General features: G+C 46.6%; 1 protein-coding gene across 1 annotated transcript in view; it reads left to right on the forward strand.

Moving 5' to 3' along the window:
• DROSHA (drosha ribonuclease III) overlaps positions 1-19,616 on the forward strand; it is a 263,840-nt gene that overhangs the window by 222,983 nt on the left and 21,241 nt on the right. The window contains exons 22-25 of the mRNA XM_066579186.1: positions 1,189-1,291; positions 1,889-1,959; positions 10,259-10,303; positions 13,606-13,763. Of these exons, the coding sequence (XP_066435283.1) occupies positions 1,189-1,291; positions 1,889-1,959; positions 10,259-10,303; positions 13,606-13,763 (377 nt within the window). The remainder of the gene's footprint in view (positions 1-1,188; positions 1,292-1,888; positions 1,960-10,258; positions 10,304-13,605; positions 13,764-19,616) is intronic.

Raw genomic sequence — 19,616 nt, forward strand, 5'->3', positions numbered from 1 at the left:
AAGCAAAACAGTCCTAAACCAAAAATTTCATTGGAGGGCAAAATTACGGAACAGAGACTCTCGTACTCCGGCCACATAATGCGAGCGAATCCATTAGAAACCTCGATAATGCTTGGAATGTTTAGACCTGTCCGCCAAAGAAAATGCTGGCTTGATACTATCAGAGCTGACGCTAACGTGCAAATGGTCGAACTGAAAGACTCGGTACAAAACAGAGGCGCAGGGAGAAGGTTGATGAGGGAGGAGTAGTAGCGCGGTGCAGCATCGTGGAGAGCTTTATGGAGGAGTGGGATAGAAAACTATATTTGGGAGTGTGTATATGATCTGTTTGGCAGAAGCTCATTGATGTCACTGCAATCCTACTACGAAGGCAAGTCAATTGGAACACTTACATTAAGGGAGAAACATGTGGATGCATCTACATCCACTAAACAGTTTCCCAGGCCCCTAGATGGGGTGCAAAAACATTGCACTATATGTTAAAGGGGTTGTCTGGTTGCCAGACAATTTTTTCAGTATAGGCTCAAATGTGTTGAAATAACAAAAACAAGGGTACTTAACCATCCTCTGCCCCAGCGATCAAGAGCTGCAGCCCCGCGGTCCTCCTGGTCGGTGTTGTGGAATGAATGCCACCTAACTGCTGCAGCCAATCATAGGCCCCATCAGCCAGCTGCCATTCTCCTGGCATCATGGCTCATCCTATCTGAGCGGTGACCACTGTGGCCTCTGATTGGCTTGCAACTGTCAGGTGGTATCCAGTCTACAACAAATACTGAGAGGCGCGGGATCGCTGGGGCAGAGGACATGTAAGTACCCCTGATTTGTTAGTTTAACACATTTGAGCCTATACTTAAATCATCTGGCAACTAGACATCTCCTTTACTGACTGATGATGATAATTCCCGAGCCTGCTTGAGCTGGGGAAAGATGGTGACAGTATTTGCCGAATCACATTTTTTACCTCTGCATTTTACCGAGACCTGAAATATTTATTTTGTGACCCCCAATCACATAGTCGCCTTTTAAAATTCAGAAATTCCGGGCATCTTTTGCACTTCCCCTCCCAACAAAGCATTCTATTTCAATTACCGCAATAATTATCTCTATAATAGACGAGGGACTGAATGATGATTGCCTTGATATGACCGGACACCTAGTTTCTTACCATGATGTTATGTCTTACCGCAGAAGCTGGAGTTGGATCGTTTCATGCTGTACGCACACGGACCGGACCTGTGCAGAGAGTCCGACCTGCGGCATGCCATGGCCAACTGCTTTGAAGCGTTGATGGGTAATTATTGCATCGTTAGAGTGTGATTATAAATGAATTGCTAATGTCCATGCCGCACTCTTTAGCTGATGGCATGCAGTTAAACACGTAGGCCGCAGAACATGTTTTGGCTTTTACACGGCTTTCTTTGAATTGTTTTTTTTTCCCCTTCACAATATTGTTTTTCCGTTACATTGCATTAAGAAAAATGTAAGAAAAAAGCCCTCAGCATTTACAAGGAGTTACCAGGAAGATGCTCATGAAATCCTTCTACCATTTATGTAAGATGTACGGCTGCTACACTTAATTAAGAATTGATTACCTAGCAGTATAACCAGTGAAGCAATAACCGTACATCGTCTTGAGCAAATTAAAAAAAATAAATAAAATACCTGCCGGTTTGACTGTATTTTGGAGAGCCCTCTTATAAACCTCCAGTCTCGTGGCATCATAGGATGGTATGGCTAATGACTAGAGCCACTCTCATGTTTGCCTCACAGATATGCTGATTTATTTGAGAAAAAAAAGTTGAAAAACTCCAGAAACGTAACTTAGAAAGTACGGCTTTACTGCTCACTGTTGTAAATAGCAGTGAGACTGATTGTGATTCTTCCACAGGCGCAGTGTATCTGGAAGGTGGCCTTGACGAAGCCAAGCAGTTGTTTGGGAGGGTTCTGTTCTTCAATCAGGTAACTGGTTAGGCTTTCTTTAATGTATCGCTTTATTTGTTGCATGATGCAAAGTGTCGGATCTAGAAGATATGATTTGTTGTAATCGGCATAGTAGCTGTAACGCTCGGCTTCTATCCTACAGGACAGGTCTGATTCTCAGTTTTCCGTGGGGTGGCATGTGAGAGGGTGAGACAGCCTCCAATATGTGTACATTGTTCTTGGAGGTGACAGGACTATGGTAGCCTGTGATTAAAGAACCAGTTGCCTACCCGATGTGGTAGTGTTTGGGACCTCCTTTGAAGACCATTTTCAGAAGCTGCGACAGGTCCTTGGACGGCTGCGAGACCATGGGCTTAAAGTCAAGCCCAAAAAGTGCCAACTTTTCAAGCAGCAGATAGAGTACCTTGAGCATGTGGTTACCCCAGAGGGGGTGCAGCCAACTACCAGTAAGGTGGAGGCCATCCAACAGTGGCCCCGACCAAAGACCCTACGGGAGGTGCAGGCTTTTCTGGGGTTGGCCGGGTATTACCGAAGGTTTATACCCAAGTTTGCTCACCTGGCTAGTCCGCTAAATGAGCTGCTGAGAGGCGCGGCTGGAGGACCCAAGAATTGGCCCATTGAGTGGGGATCACGGCAACAAGAGGCTTTCGAGGCGATAAAGAAGGTTCTAACCAGTGCCCGGATCCTGGCTTATGCACGGTTTGACACCCCATTCTTGTTGTACACTGACGGAAGCATGTATGGTCTGGGGGCCGTGCTGTCTCAAATTCAAGACGGACGTGAAAGAGTGATTGCTTATGGCAGCCAGTCTTTAAGGGAGTCAGAGCGCAATCCCGACAACTATAGCTCTTTTAAGTTGGAACTTTTGGCACTGGTGTGGGCCATGACCGAAAAGTTTGTGGAGTACCTGACGGGTGCCGAAGTGACTGTGATGACGGACAATAACCCGTTAGCGCACTTGGAGAACGCCAAGCTAGGGGCTCTTGCACAGAGATGGATGGCTCGCCTCTCCAAGTACCAATATCGTATCTGGTTCCGGTCGGGGAGAGAAAATGGCAGCGCGGATGCGCTTTCCCGAGTTTCCGTAGGTTTGCCGACCCAGAGTGGTGATGAGGAGCTAAAGGACATCGAAATCCCGGATCTCGGCAGGGCGCCCACTTTCCAGAACATAACACATTCAAGTGGGGTGGCTTCGGGAATGCCGATGGTGTTGGGAAAGACGTTAGCAGATTGGGAGAGAGTCCAAAACAGCTGCCTGGACCTAAAAGTGAAGCAGTGGGTCCGGAGCAAAATATGGCCTCGGTCTGAAGAGCGGGCCAGCTTAACTCCACAGGGTCAAAGGCTGCTAAGACAGTGGGATAAATTGACCGTTGTTCAGGGGGTCCTGTGCAGGACCATATACCTACAGTCAGAGTTGCAGTACCGGCAACAGATTGTCATTACCATGTTGCTGGGGCCGGCGACAGCCCGGGAGGCCCATGACAGGGGTGCCCATTTCGGGAGCAATCAGACATACAAATGGCTCCAGCGATTGGTGTATTGCCCTGACTTGGGAGACATGGTGACTGAGGCCTGTCTCAAGTGTCGGCCCTGTGGACTGAGTAAGGGTCCCGAGGAACGGGCTCCTATACAAACTATCAGTACATCTGCCCCCCTAGAGATTTTGATGATTGACATGATGTGCAGATGGGGTACTCTACATCAGGACATTCCTACTGTTTAGTCATGACAGACCATTTCACTAAATATGCGGTGGCCATACCCACCAGAGATCAAACGGCGGCATCGGCCGCAAAAGCAGTTTGTAAACATTTTATACAGGTGTTTGGGTGTCCACAGAGAATTCATTCCGATCAAGGGGCTTGTTTCCAGGGTACTCTGATGGGCGAGTTGTATCAGCTCAATGGGATTGAACGTTCCCACGCGACCCCATACCACCCCCAGGGGAATGGGGCGTGCGAACGGTTCAACCGCACCTTGATCCAGATGCTGCGAATTTTGGAGGATAGCCAAAAGGCTCGTTGGCCAGAGTATTTGCCTGAGCTGATGTGGGCTTATAACAGGGTACACAACACCACGGGTTACTCTCCACATATGCTGATGTTCGGGAGAGCAGGCCAGGAGATTGAGGATCTCCACATGCCCGACCCGATGGGGCCACCCCCGAGGAATACTACTGCATGGGTACAAGAACACCGCCGTCGGTTGAGAGCGGTGCACAGGGTTGTGGGAGAACGCCTGAGGCAAGTGGTGCATCCAAACTCAAGGCCAGTGCAGAGAGATGAGTTCACTCCGGGTGACCGAGTGTTAGTCAGGGCCAAGAGGCCATCTGGAAAGTTGGATGGGCGATGGGAGGCGGTTCCGTATATGGTGAAACGAAGGGTAGATCCTGACATACCAGTTTATGAAGTAGAGCCAGTAGGAACTGGGGGACCCTCGCGGAGTTTGCACCGTAATATGTTAAGACGTTGTAACTTTGAAGGGACCGCAGCTGAGAAGGTGTCTACCCCCGCCACGAGTACTAGGGAACCTCCCTTAGAAGAGGAAAGCTGGGTTATCTCAGTCCCTATCCCGGTGGAGGTTCCAGTTCAGACAAATCCGACACCCAGGGAGGGAGCTACACAATCAGCAGTGCATCCTTCAGTGACTGCGCCCAACTCCCTCGACTCTGCGTAGGACGACTAGGTCCAACGCTGACGTACCTCCACTGCGCTATGTGCAGGATGAGTTTGTTTGGGGAAGGTTGCCGGGGGCGTCAACCTCTAGTGGGGTGGCATGTGAGAGGGTGAGACAGCCTCCAATATGTGTACATTGTTCTTGTTACTGTAAATAGTCCACTACTGTGTGTTTTATTATTTGTCCACAAGAGGTTGCTGTTCTGCAGAATAGATTATGGTCAAGCTGTGAGGTGACAGGACCATGGTAGCCTATGATTGGAGCACCTGTTGCCTGGTTACAGCGTGCGCACGGGAGGAGATAAAATTAAAAGCGTGCGTACATTGTGAGGGGACAGTTGGTCGAGAGAGCGATCTGAGTGGAGCTACGGAAGAGGGAAGGAGGTCGTATCCTGAAGGGATCGGAGCTGCAGCGGATTCAGATTTGGACCAGATGCCCGCAGGATGGGAGAAGACTTGCTGCCGGGGATGTTGCTGAACAACCGGAGCGAGACTGGATATTGTGTGGACAATACTGGATGCAGCTGAGGAAGTGAGTAACGGCTCTCTGCAGTACCGCACAGTTTTCTGGAGGAGCCCCTCATCCATCTAGACTTTTTGGCTGATCTAACAGCAGACCGGTCTACGTGCACGCAAGACACCATATTTTGGCGCCAAGTTACTTGGGACTGCGTTTTGGCCTGTAGTTAGATTAGGTAGGGTTATGGACCGTGTCAGGCCACACTTCAGCGGGATCGGCATAGTGGCTGGTAGGCCACACTTCAGCCGTCAGTAAGAAGCTTCTGGAGAACATCCACCTGGCTATAGAGCCGCTGTTCTTTATACGTGTCCCTTATTGTATTGGGTCTGGGGGGATAGAGTCAGTGTGGGTAAGTCTGTAAGCTGTTGTGCTGCACCGCCGGTACTCAGATCACTCTCTCTTTCCTTTGTTCCTTAGTAGCGGTATTAATAGGTAACAAGGGGCCGGTTTATTTAGGCCTGCCCGTTAGGTAAGAGCATAGTCTATTATAGCAGCGCCCTTTGGGGAGTACAGCGCTGTACAGCACAAGGGCCTCCGCCATCTGGCTGAGTGTATGGGAGTTTTGTCGGGTTACCCACACAGAGCTTTAGTAAAATTCGGTTTGCACCTGAACTGGTGTCAGAGACATTTTTCTTGTTTGTGACTTCGCTGTATCCTGGGGAGCCCACCCCGGTACACGGCTTACATGGCTGACCAGTGTAATATTAGGCCGTGTTGGGATACGAGGCACAGTTAGGCCGCCTTCACATCTGCGCTGGTTGGAGGTTCTGTGGCAGATCCGGCACCAAATACTAGAAGAGATAACACTGCATGCAGCACTACTTCCAGTAAAATGCCGGGACGCTGAGCATAAACCGTACAAACCCCAATATAGTCTATGAGGTCCGTTCGGACGCTATCGGTCCCATCATAGGACAGGCCCATTCAGCCAGCGGATTCCATTTTCCTGCTACCAAACTGAGTACTCTCCGCAGATGTGAAAGCAGCCTAACCCATAATGTTGGCATACAGATTTGTGCTATTCTGATGTATGCTTCACAGAGTTCATTAGGAAGTGTAATAATATGTTTTATTCTTTATTAGACCCCAAGCGTATACTTGCCATAGAAGCTGCTATGGGTTTCATGAATAGCCAGGCATTGCTTTTCCCAGATACCATCAGCAATGAATGAGGGGCATCTGTATGAGGATTACCTTGAGTATTGGGATAGAAGGTGAACCACTTATACAGGGTGGGCCATAGAAAAGTAGTCCGCCTCTGATAATACTAAGTCTGGAAGAACGAGCAAGTGTATTGTTTTTTCAAAAGCTTTGTTGATGTACCCAGATGTTACAACAGATACTGGAAGTGGTCCCCGTTCAGTTCTATACACCTCTGGGCACGTCACAACATGTTTGCTGATACTGCCTGCAGCTCTTCAATGCTAATGCTGCAGATAATGCTTGCAATGTTTTTCTTTAGTTCATCCAGAGCAGGGTCGGCTCCACGATTATGGGGGCTCTTGGGCGATAGACTCTCCATGGTCCCCGTTGTAGTGTGTCACAACACACACGCCAGTAAAACTGCAACAGTGTGTTCCACTATTGTTATATCTCAGTTACTATAAGGTTACAATAATGTGTTGAATTTATTACATGGGTTGTTAAAATTTCGGCTATATTATATATGTGCATATGATTGGGGTAATGCGTTGATATACTTAGAATATATATTAAAGCATTACTGGCCGCCTATCATGTGTTCTAATTTATGATGTGAACCTACAGCTCCCAGTATGACTTGGCAATGGTACGGATATGCTGAGAGTTTTAGCTTCACAAACAAGTCGGGCGGAAAGGCCAGATTTCACAGAAGAGGGTGGAGGTAGAGGGGGAAATACTAGGCCTGGAGAAAACCCAAGAGACCATTGTTAGTGTGGGACGATTGTCAAAATGGGTTTCCGAGGGGGTGTCGCTGTGAAGCCATGGCAGTACCATCAAGGGCACAGGGAGAGATGATTGTTCCACGGAGACCCAATGCTTAATGTCTTTTTGTCTATACCATCAACAACCCACAGTGAATGGAAGGCCTGTTGATAGGTCACAAGGTCTAGGAGGCCTAGTCCGTCCTCCAGTTTAGGTCTACAAAGTGTTGAATGTGCAATATAAGTGGGTTTTTCTGCCAGGAGGAGGAGGGATGCCAAGTGAGTTTGGCATTTGGGGTGTGCATAAAACTGCTAAAGATGGACATCCACCGGCCGCCCCGTTCCACCATTTTTGTTTCCCTTGGAAATAGTTGTAGCACCGGGTCTGTATGTAGGTTGAGCTATAAAAGGCAGTGTGGGTCTGGAGCACTAATAAGGTTGCTTCTTCCCATTACTATATCTAAGCCAGTATTTTTAGGTTCTCTCTGTGATTATTCTTGTTGTTTTTCCCCTCCTCTGGAGTCGAACAGACAAGTGTGAAGGCTTAGTTGTTAGCACTAATGCTGGTGGTGGTGTAGGTTCAAAGCTAAACAACTCCATCCAGATATTGGCCTTGTTCAAAGTCCAAGCAGATGTCACCCTTGATAGGAATTGGGCCTAGGATCCCAGCACTAAAAAGCAACAGTGCTGACAACTGAGCCACAATGAGAACACAGACATCTCCTACCTTTTATTTGTAAAACTATATGTTCTGGCAATTTTTGTGAAAAATCGGGTTGAGATGAGCTGCTCCAATTTTGCAAGAATTTGCATGTTTTTCTCACTCTGCCAATCATGAAGAACACTACTACTTATTTCTTTAAAATCACCTTCTCTCACATGGTTCACAACATGCACAGTGCCGGCACCTTATGTAACTGCAGTACTGCTTCCCTGCCAACCCCTCATCTTGGGCACCTCGGAGAAGGAGGTACCAGAGAGGAGCTGGCAGGGGAGCACTATTGCAGTTACACGCACTGCCAGAGATTGTGCTTAGTGTGGAGAGCAGGAGATTAGTGTGCCAGGCAGAGGAAGGCACTAAGTACTAACAAAGTCACTTGTCTGAAAGTGCCCCCCCTCCCCAATGCAGTGCGCCCCAGCACCTACTCAGTCCTGCAGAGTGCTGCCATCCGCCCGGATCCCGGGTATGCAGATTATTGGGGTACACTTTTTGCTTTAGATTTCCCAACAGATAAAAATCACATGTGGACAAGTCTGAGGAGCATGGTGACAATAACCCCCTGCTCACAGTTCGCTCTTCCATAAACAGTTCATGAACCCGGGCTGATGATTCAAAGAAATTTGGGCCCACTGTTCATGTTCCTGTCACTGCGCCCCAAACATCAATTTTCCAGTTGTGTTTTGTGTTGATTGGTGGGGTCCACTGCTCAAAATCGCTGCCGATCAGCTGATTGAAAAGGCCATGATGCCAGGTGACATAACGGTCTCTTCTCGGGCATGCACCAGCATGTTCATTGGTTACATGGCTCGAGAGCAGCTCAGTCCCATTCATGACTATACAAGATATGTCACTGTACCTGGTATGGGCCCCAGCACTCACTCAAGAGCCACTGTCACTTCAATCGGCTGATCCTGAGCATCGGACCCCCACTAATCAACTATTACTCATTCATCCTGATGGTAGATCATCAACAGTTTGGACCCAGAAAATCCCTTTAAATATGGTTTATCCACCTCCTGCATGTATTAATGTAGCATTTAAAAAGAGAAGGAACCCAAGAGAGTATATTCAAGCACGTTGGATTGGCCAAAACCATCTCATTTAAAGGCTGTTTTCTTTTATCTTCGGTTTTTAGAATAATGAATGTATCCACTTTCATCACACTTGAAATGTCAAGTTTCCTTCATCAATATGCAGTTCTAGATTTCGATATTATCTCGTAATAACGTGTGTTTTTTTTTCCCTTTTGAAAAGAATACCGTTGTAATCCAGTAGAAGCATTTGTTAGGCTCTACAGCTTCTAATGTATAATGTTTAAAGGGGTATTCCCTATCGCTATTTTCCAAGATGGCCGCCAAATACCTACTGATATGCAGGGATGAAACTATATTTATCACCGTTTCCTGTTCTGTACTTCCTGTGCGCTTCCCCGCTCAGCGCTGGCTTGCTATTGGTCAGCAATCCGGTCCCAAGAGCTGAATAGAAAAAAAGCTGTCTCTTAGGCCGGTTTCACTTCTGTGTTGGAACCTGCAGCCAGAGATTCCGGAAGAAAAAACACTGCATGCAGCACTCTTTCTTTAGTTCAAAAACTTGGCGGAAAGTGAGCGGACCCCATTATAGTCAGTGGGGTCTGTTCAATGTGGTGCACTTCCATCAAGAGACAAAACCATTCGGCCATGGAGATCCCCCGTTCCTGCAGGAAAGTGGAATCCCCAACGCAGATGTGAAACAACTAGAGATGAGCGGGTATACTTGCTAAGGCTAACTACTCGAGCGAGTAGTGCCTTAGCCGAGTATCTCCCCGCTCGTCTCTAAAGATTCGGGGTTCGGCGTGGGTGACAGGCGAGTTGCAGGGGGAAGAGAGGGAGAGAGAGATCTCCTCTCTGCCGCCGCTCCCCGCCCCCCGCTGGCCCCCGAATCTTTAGAGACGAGCGGGCAGATACTCGGCTAAGGCACTACTCGCTCGAGTAGTTAGCCTTAGCGAGTATACTGGCTCATCTCTACAAACCACCTTTACCGAGCGAGTGTGCCTGTAGTTCTGGAATGTCTGCAGGACGTATCCACGGCAACGTGTGAATAAACACTTGTGGAGTGTAGGAGAAGGTGATGCTTATAGAGTGATGACACACAATCCAAAGTTTTAATAACATATGATTAGCATTCATTTGACAGAAGCGGAATACCCCTTTAAGTCCGGATTGTGATACCCATGGTGCCTCCTAATTTTCCTTTTTCCGGCCCTAATTATCACGGCTGGGTTGATGCGGTGAGGTTCCCTCTCCTCCTCGGTTAGCCTTGCTCAGTCGGAGCTGGAGGCGATGTCAGTTGTGTATAAGCTTTTTATTTTCAGATTAATTTGCCGGCAGTATTGGATTTTCCATGAGCCGAGTCAGCATCCAAACTAGTTGCGTATTTCAAGTAATGACATTTTATTTAGTGCTGTGGAATTTGCTAAATGATTGCCTAGAGCATTAATGACATTTCTCCACATCTCCAGGACCTGCGGGACGTGTGGCTTAATTATCCACTACACCCACTTCAAGTAAGCAAGCCTCTCCTTATTGTAATATATATACTAGCACTTATTGCCTTTTATTTATTTGCCGCTGCTCTTTGATTTCTTCCCGCGACATTCATGATACCAGCGCTGGATTTATGGACGAGCCGCGTGCTGTATACATATATATATCATCCTCTGAAGTGTGTAAACCAAACAACTGGAATTAACTCTGCCTCCAACAAACATGAGCCAATTTCTTTTCTGTCCCGCGAGAACATTTATTTTAGTGACTTTTTTTTATTTCGCTGCGGGCGAATGTGTCATATTTTATTTTTTATGATGTGAACAAGCCATTGTTTAAAGGAAGCCTTAATCTACAGCAGACACGCCGCACGGTTTTGCATACTGTTGAAACATTTTATTAATATTTAATATTAACTTTTCTGTTTGGCTTTGGGTTTTTTCCGCGTAATGTCAGATTCAATCCCAGAAAGCGAACATGAAATCCTGAATTGATTATAGAACCGTTTTTGTGTACTGTGGTTTTTCTATCAAATACTCTCAATTCACAAAGGCTACAAATTATTAAAAGGCATTGAGTGATACACACTGCGCTTAGAGGGGCATTCATGTTTGTAATTTGCATATGTTCACTGCTCCGGATGGAGTTGCCCAATATTAAACTAGAAGTATCTGCTACAGGAATACATATTACCATGCGTCCTACGACATCAGCATTGGCCGTGAGATCCTACATGTCTGCGGCACCTTAGTCGTGGCAATCCCAGATTGCCCCAATTCATATAACTTCTGACATGACTCGACACTGATAATGGCCATTTGAAACCTAAATTGTACCAATTCTGTATTAGTGACTTATAATAAAACATTCCTTCTCTGGCGGTCAGCGGGTATGGCCATATTATGGGTTTATGAATCTTTCTTTTTTATGACTATCCACAAGATGGCTAAACGCATGCAGGATAGGTCATCAATAGCTGATCGGCGGAGATACACCACTAGGGGGCCCTGGTGATCAACTGATCATCCAGCCCGCTATCAGTGAAGTAGGGCCACACGTAGTCATTGGGGTTGGAGACAGAAATGTAATGGCCAGCTTTGCTCCCATTGATTTCAGTGGGAGGGAAGCAGTCTCTGAGATTTCCTGCTCTGATCCTAAAGACTATGTCCAACCCCAAAGACTATGTCCGACCCCAATGCGCTGATAATGGGCCCTATGATTAGTAGGATAATGCTCGGCTGCATACACAAGGGTGTCAGAAGAATGCATCGACAAGATTGCCACATTTCTGTGACTTGCCCTTTCACCAGCCTTATTGCCATTAGAACATGTAGGAGGCCAACTTCGACAGTTGCAATAAATGTGGAGCAATATGCTGCAAGATATCATACGGAACCTGCATGCCTCCATGCCTGCCCATATCGCATCTTGTATCCAAGCAAGAGGAGGTATAGCAGGGTACAAGAGCCTCCATGCCCGCCCATATCATATCTTGTATCCAAGCTAGAGGTGATACAACAGGGTACTAGAGCCTCCATGCCTGCCTGTATCACGTCTTGTACCCAAGCTAGATGCACTATAACAGGGTACTAGAGCCTCTATGCCAACCCATAACACTTATTGTATCCAAGCTTAAGCCGGCCCAACAGGGTACTAGAGCCTCCATGCCCGCCCGTTTCATATATTCTATCCAAGGGGGTACAGCAGGGTACTAGAGCCTTCATGTCTGCCTGTATGACATTTTGTATACAAGCTAGAGGCGGTACAACAGGGTACTAGAGCCTCCATGCCCACCTCCATTACAACTTGTATCCAAGCTAGAGGCGGTACAACCGGGTACTAGAGTCTCCATGCTCACCCCCATTACAATTTGTATCCACGCTAGACGCGGTAGAACAGGGTACTAGAGCCTCCATGCCCACCCCCATTACAACTTATATCCAGGCTAGAGGCAGTACAGCAGGGTACTAGAGTCTCAATGCCCCCGGTATCACATATTGTATACAAGCTAGAGGCGGTACAGCAGGGTACTAGAGCGTCCATGCCTGTCTGTATCACATCTTGTATCCAAGCTAGAGGTGGTACAACAGGGTGCTAGAGCCTCCATGCCCACCCATATCACATCTTATAGCCAAGCTAGAGGCGGTACAACAGGGTACTAGAGCCTCCATGCCCGCCCGTATCACATCTTATAGCCAAGCTAGAGGTGGTACAACAGGGTACTAGAGCCTCCATGCCCGCCCGTATCACATCTTATAGCCAAGCTAGAGGCAGTACAACAGGGTGCTAGAGCCTCCATGCCCACCCATATCACATCTTATAGCCAAGCTAGAGGTGGTACAACAGGGTACTAGAGCCTCCATGCCCTCGGTATCACATATTGTATACAAGCTAGAGGCGGTACAGCAGGGTACTAGAGCGTCCATGCCTGCCCGTATCACATCTTATATCCAAGCTAGAGGCGGTACATCCGGGTACTAGAGTCTCCATGCCCCCGGTATCACATATTGTATACAAGCTAGAGGCAGTACAACAGGGTGCTAGAGCCTCCATGCTCACCCGTATCACATCTTATAGCCAAGCTAGAGGCGGTACAACAGGGTACTAGAGTCTCCCTACAAGGGTCCGTTCTCCACAATAAATTATTTTGCTCTGACATTGTAATCACTCACTTATATCAACGTTACAATCACACAGAGAAAGTTTCATTCCACTCTGACAACTTCTTGTAGATGTGTGATTTGTCCTGGCAGTGAGTGTATATCCGCATTGCTATTTTAGTTCAGGTGGGTGATCTCCTGTGTTAGACCATCATATTAGACATTAACATGCCTCTTTTACCCTCACGGTTTTGAAGGTGAACCGCCACATACAAGAGTCATTTACATATTAGTGTTGGAGTCAATGTATCCCGCAGATTAGTCAGTCATTGTTGGGCTTTATTCCTGTATGCAGTAGGTGTCATTGATTTGGAGCCCTAAACGTGCCATTCCCTTCTCATTCTTCCCATTCTGCGTGCTGTTTGGGATCTGATCGCCTGCAGTAACCGGCTGATAGAATGATGTTAACCATCTATGTAAAGTATAGGAGCGAGCGGAGCGGGTGTCATCGTATCCCTTATGATAAGCAGCAGAGGTTAGAAGGATTCCATCATCTCCGTTGGCTCAGATTGAAAACGCAGTCAGCAATGGAATAAGACGGACGGTTTATTGCTGTTTTGTTTACCATAGCCGCCGACTTTGTTACAGTAGCAGAAGCAATGGCTTTACATTTCAGCAGTCAACTTCTATTACTAAACACCTTCCTTCTCATCCGCTGTCAGCTCCAAGAACCCAACACTGATCGACAACTGATTGAGACATCACCGGTTCTGAAGAAGCTGACGAAGTTTGAAGATGCGATTGGAGTTAAATATACACACATACGACTGCTGGCTCGCGCGTTCACCTTGAGGACAGTGGGATTCAACCACCTGACCTTGTAAGTAGAGAATCTGAGCTCGTTATCTGTCATCTGCTGAGGCGTACAGCGCAAGCACCTTCTTTTCGGTTGAGAACAGTGAAAAATGGCCAGTATAAAGACAAATAAGAACGTGCAGCAAACCACAGAATGAGGGAGGGGGTGGAATAGACTTGCCAATGGGTTTCTGTTCTTTTTAAGGTTACAGTCCAATTCAGACACTTGGTTTATAGGTTATAGACTACTTATTATGTCCGAGCCACCTTCCCCCTGGCAGGGCCCATTGCAGGTCCAAAGAACTAATATTAACTGCGTTGTTCTATAAGTTACAGAATAGTTGGTGAAATCAGAGTTATGGGGTTTTCTTTTCGCTATAAGGGTCACATAAGGATTATACAATGAAACTCAACCATCTGGGACTTATTCTGAATCTGAGAGCTGACGACTAACCATCTCCTTCTACCCGCCAGACCCTATGCACCCTAAAGCTCACCGACGTACATCCGATTGTTCCATGTAAGGCCGGGCTCACACGGCTGTAAGCATAAAACGCCACGGGGCTCCCACAGCTGCGAATCCGTGCGTGACCCTGTGTACGGGTGAGGATGGCGGCAGAATGGTACTGCACATGACCGCATACTTATGCACGCGGTCACGCGCAGTACTCCTGTTTTTTTTCTTAGTTTTCTTTCCTGCGTTGACGCTTAGCGATGACCTGTATACTCGCAGCCCGTATACAATGTAATTGCGTGTGGGCTGCAAGTATATCATAAAAAAATAGGCTCTACCTCGCATATAAACGCGGCAAAATAGAACATACTGTGTTACGCAATTCTGACACGCTAATGTGAGCTGAACCACATATCACACAGGCATGCAGAGCCCATGTAATACGCAATCCCAATCCGGTCTAGTGAGCCCAGCCTAACACTGTAGGGCTGCTGAGCAGTTATAGGGGAAGGTAGTGGCCGATTTCACAGAGCAGAGAGAATTGAGTGAGACACATAAATCTCCTACGGATACAAACCCATTCTTTTGAATAGAGTCATATACATTAGTGGTTTTATTTTCCTGTACCGCGATGCCAAAAATGGCTGGATGTACTATCTGTTCGTGTTCCTCGGAACGCATCAACCATTGTTTTCAATGGGACGGTAAAACACATCGTACGGCATGCAATATGAGGCTTCCCATTATAAACAGTGGGAAACACTTGCCGATCCTCCGACCCGGCTGAAAGCCACGCTGGATGGTCACCATTTCCCACAAAAAAACGCCTTACAGCCGCGGGTAAATCGCGCAATGTCAGGCCGAGTCCGTCCATGTGTGGGTAGTCTAACGAGGTAGTGGCCTTACAGTGTCAATCAGCTCATTGTCAGTCATTACTTCTGTACAATCACTACTTTATGAAATTGAGGACAGGAAGTTGTGACGCATTATAGCCCTCGGCTCAGGGATATCACCATCATCTTGTCAGGAAAGCTCTGATCCTGAAAGGGTTGATGAGGCCAGGTATTTCTTACATAAAGAACCTACTACAAAGAGCATCATATACCTCTATAGAAAGAGAATCAGTAAGGTGCCCTAATTAGGACAGTCCAGTGGGGCCTGCTGCTCTCCTCAGGATGTTGCATTATGGGTTAGCTATGCTAATAAAATGGCTCCTATTGCTGAACTCATACATGGCATCTAAGTAAGAAAAGAATCTCCCATACAGTCACATGACCTGCTTCCTAGTGCTAGGTAATAGAGATGAGCGGACGTACTCGGTAAGGCTGATTTCGCAATCGAGCTGGGGGGTTGCAGAGGGGAGTGGGGGGGAGAGAGAGAGGGCTCCCACCTGTTCCGCGCTGCTACCCCCCACTCCCCTCTGCAACCCCCCGCTCACCCACAGCGCCCCCGAGTACTTTTCACCCGAGTAGTGAAGTACTCAAAAATCGCGGTGCTCGATTGCGACATCGGCCTTACCGAGTACGTTCGCTCATCTCTACTAGGTAACCAAAAAAATAGCAATTCTGGCATTCTGTACTTTGTTCTACAGTGTTCACTGAAAGGGGCTTTTTTTAATTTTTAGTATGTTTAATTTTTTATCATTTTTATGAAACCCTTTCCACATTATTTAGTGCCCATAGGGGACCTACATTTGTAATCACTTGATTGCTTGTGCTATATACTGCAGTACCTCAGAATTGCAGTATATAGTGGTTTTCAATGCTGCCGATTAAACTTGATTAATTGATGTCTATGTATAGCAGTGCTGGGAACCTTCACCAGGCTCCTGGCTGCCATGGTAGACCATTGGCACTATGCAATGGAATTGTGGGCGGTCAATGGGGTGCCTTTCCCCAGATGACTGTTTAGATGCACGATCAGCTTTGACCACAGCATCTAGATAGTTGGCTGTCAGAATACAAGCTAACTCCAATCCTAGCAGTTGCTGCTGGGTATGGGGTGTACGTGACTCCCGAGCTCACTACATACACCCTTAATGACCGCATGGCGTATCTTTATGTGATGCGGTCAGGAAGAGCTTATTACAACCAGCAAAGTAATGGAGATGCTCATGGTAACCAGGGAAATCACCGCTGGAAACATGAGCTGGAATCTAATTGGTCACTGTATGAAACGTTTGCCTCCCCTAGTTTATGAGGAGCATTGTGATAAAGGGAATCTGTCAGCTGGAGCATTATGTTTTATGGAGCAGACGGATATATACTTCTGTGGGCAGATTCAGTATAAGCTGACATGCATACGGACTGTTAAAAAGTTGCACCCAATTTTCTCGGGTGCAGCTCGGATCGGACGGCACACAGACACCCCCTCTATGTGCGGACACCACACATTGAGGTACTATTATTGTCCAATAATTTCAATCTAATCTGAAAATTGGGCAGAAAAAAGGCTATGTGCATGTATGCTAACTTGTGTTTTATTCATGTATATCCCTGCTCATTCTCTGCTTGGAGGTCCAATGGGTGGTCTCATCCGTTATTGGCAGTCTGCTGTATAGGGCTGTGCATACAGCAATGGCTGTCAATCACAGATAGCACCGCCCACCAGACCTATAAGCTCGGAATGAGCAGCGATGTACATGAATACAATATATGTTATACTGAAGCTTTTCCCACTCACCTATATATCAATCTACTTGACTCGTCCTGCTCTATAACATGATGCCTGCAGATCGGACTACATGTTGAACGTGACAGTTTTCCTTTGAAATCCATATAAGCAGGGACATCCTTATAGACAGGCTTACACAGAGCAGCTGCTGATCCGGAGAACTGCTGAGCAGCAAAGTTTAACTTTTCAGAAACTTTTAATTAAATAGTGAGAAGGCTTAATCCATAGGTTTAATGCAGATTGGTAACCTACTAGGTAGGCATCACTTAACCCTTTCCAATCCAATTTCCCGACCACCCGCACACTCCCCAGCTTATTTATTTTGGGTGGGCGGCACACCTTGTGGAATCTTTGGAATTAACCAACAGAAACACATCAAAATGAACTGTCATGATTAATTTATTGGCAATTTTTTCACATCGGGAAGATCATTTGTAGTAAATATATGTATATCGACATTACATACAATTATATAATAAGACTCTATTCCTTTCTAATTTCTCTGATATCTATCTCTGTAATACAGTGCCATACAGAGGCATCCCATAACTGCATACAATCTGTTCTAACACTATGCAGAAGAAAGCTCCAATGGCCGAACGCTCTTCTGCATTTGTGTATTACAATATGCAGGACAGAGCCCCGACGTCGGAGCTCTCTTCTGCATAGTGCTAGAAACAGGTCTGACCTCGACCGACATGGGAGCTATGTAGGCAAATCTCAATGTCAGGTGAGATCCGACACTGGATTGGAAAGGGTTAAAATGTTGACTTTCTGTATACAGCACTTAGCTCTACAGAAGTGTCCTCTGCGGGCTGGACCTGTAAGACCACCATTGTCAGGGTCTCCAAGTGTAGGTAGTATTTTTCAGCGCTTTTCCCCCTACTTTAGTTTATAGCTAGAATTGTAGGCTCAGGTGCCAAATCTTTAGCTTGCTGCGCACCGACAGTAGTAAATTCGTAAAACTACCGTGTCACATGCCGAATGTGGCTTAAAAAGTCTGCCATCTCTGTAAGAACCGATCAACACCTGGAGAACAATGAAGAATGCAGCTGACGTTATGACGTTACTGTAATTATACTGGGATTGATGGCAGTTACCTACACTTGGCTAAGATTGCCAGCTCCATGTATACGCAGTGTGTGTTTGGGAACCTACTGCAAGTCTAGACTCACTGAGGATGTATGTTAAAGCCGAAGTGCCAAGTTCCATTTTTAGCATTTTCATATGTAAATATATATTAGTGGATATAAAAGTTAATGGTAGTTATGGAAACCGCGTATGCTGCCACCTTGGCTGCTTCCTTAACACCCAACAAGGTGGCCGGTAAGCAGCCGCGGATTGCTCATCACAATCATGAAACGCTGCGATGGAAGAACCCTTTAATGACCTTTCTTTAGGATACCTGTTTAGTATCAGAGAAGTGGCCATGTGATTCCTGACACCCTTACCAACAGCCCCATACACTGTGCCATGACCTGGAGTGGTGCCAGCCACTTGAATCTGCCACTGGGCAACGGGAACGCAGCATTTCATGTCCATTAGCACTTTTGGCGTTAGATTAGTGAAGTACGGTTCACTAATAACAAGGAGGTCCTTTAATATAAGATTGACTATCGCTCTCCGTAATGCATGAACCGGCCTCTTAACATTGTCCTCAGGAAAGCCCCTTTTACACGGAACGACTAGCGCTCAAAAAAATTGTTCTAACAAGTGAAAATGAACGAATCATCCGGTGTAAACTAAGCCAACAATAAATGGTTCGCCTTTATTTCATGGTTCATGTTATACAGGCATGAAAACCATTGTTGGCTTGTTCACTAATACAGCGAATGTGAACGACTGAACAACTTCTCCTTTGAACGAGGCAACAATATATCTGCCGGTATAAACAGGCAGCCTGAGCGAACTCCGACATCATTGGCTTGTTCAAACTACAAATGGTCAGGTCTAAATGGAGCCTAACATTGCAGTCTGTACATATAACACATTCCTTTCTTCATGTATGCAAATAAGGCAGATGGAACAATGCCTCTGCTGCAGCACCACCTACTGGATGGCAGCATTCCTGCAAATCAATGTCCAACCCTTTATACAGGTCTTTAGAGCAATGCTTGGGAAAGACCAGTGTAAAGGGTCAGGCATTGATTTGAAGGAATACTGCTCTCCAGTAGGTGGCGCAGCAGAGGCATTGTTCCATCTTCCTTATTTGCATATATTTCCCAGAGGAGCATGCATGGCCTTATAAGTCTCCTTCTTGGTGCTCTCCTTAGGGAGTGATGTTACCCCTCCCGACCCTTTCTTCATGTAAGAATGGCCAAAATCTAAAGTGAGCTAATAATGCCACATGACTCTTGTAGTCATTACACGAATCCCCCTAAACACCCTCATTGTCCGCTGCTTCCAGCGAATTCACAAACCCTGCCCCATTTACTGCAACTAAATATACAGGCAAAGTGAAATAGTTTGGGGAATTGGCAGAAGAGCGCCGGTGCCAGACAACTCTGGTCGTCATCCTTTTGTCACCCGAGGCTTTTAATAATAAAAACTCCTCCTGACCTAATTTTTGTACAACGGGGATGCTCCGCCGGCACCGCTTGTTCACATAATGTGATAATGCCTTGCGGAACGACGGGTCCTCTCGCTCTAATGTTAGGCCAGAAGAGCCTGGACCCGGCGGGACTTGCATTGAAATGCTCCAGTTTGTGTTGTGGGATCGAAGCATTCCATGAATTGTAGTAAAATGTGTAT

This window comes from Eleutherodactylus coqui, chromosome 9 (assembly GCF_035609145.1).
Source record: "Eleutherodactylus coqui strain aEleCoq1 chromosome 9, aEleCoq1.hap1, whole genome shotgun sequence".
In the NCBI taxonomy this organism is placed as follows: domain Eukaryota; kingdom Metazoa; phylum Chordata; class Amphibia; order Anura; family Eleutherodactylidae; genus Eleutherodactylus; species Eleutherodactylus coqui.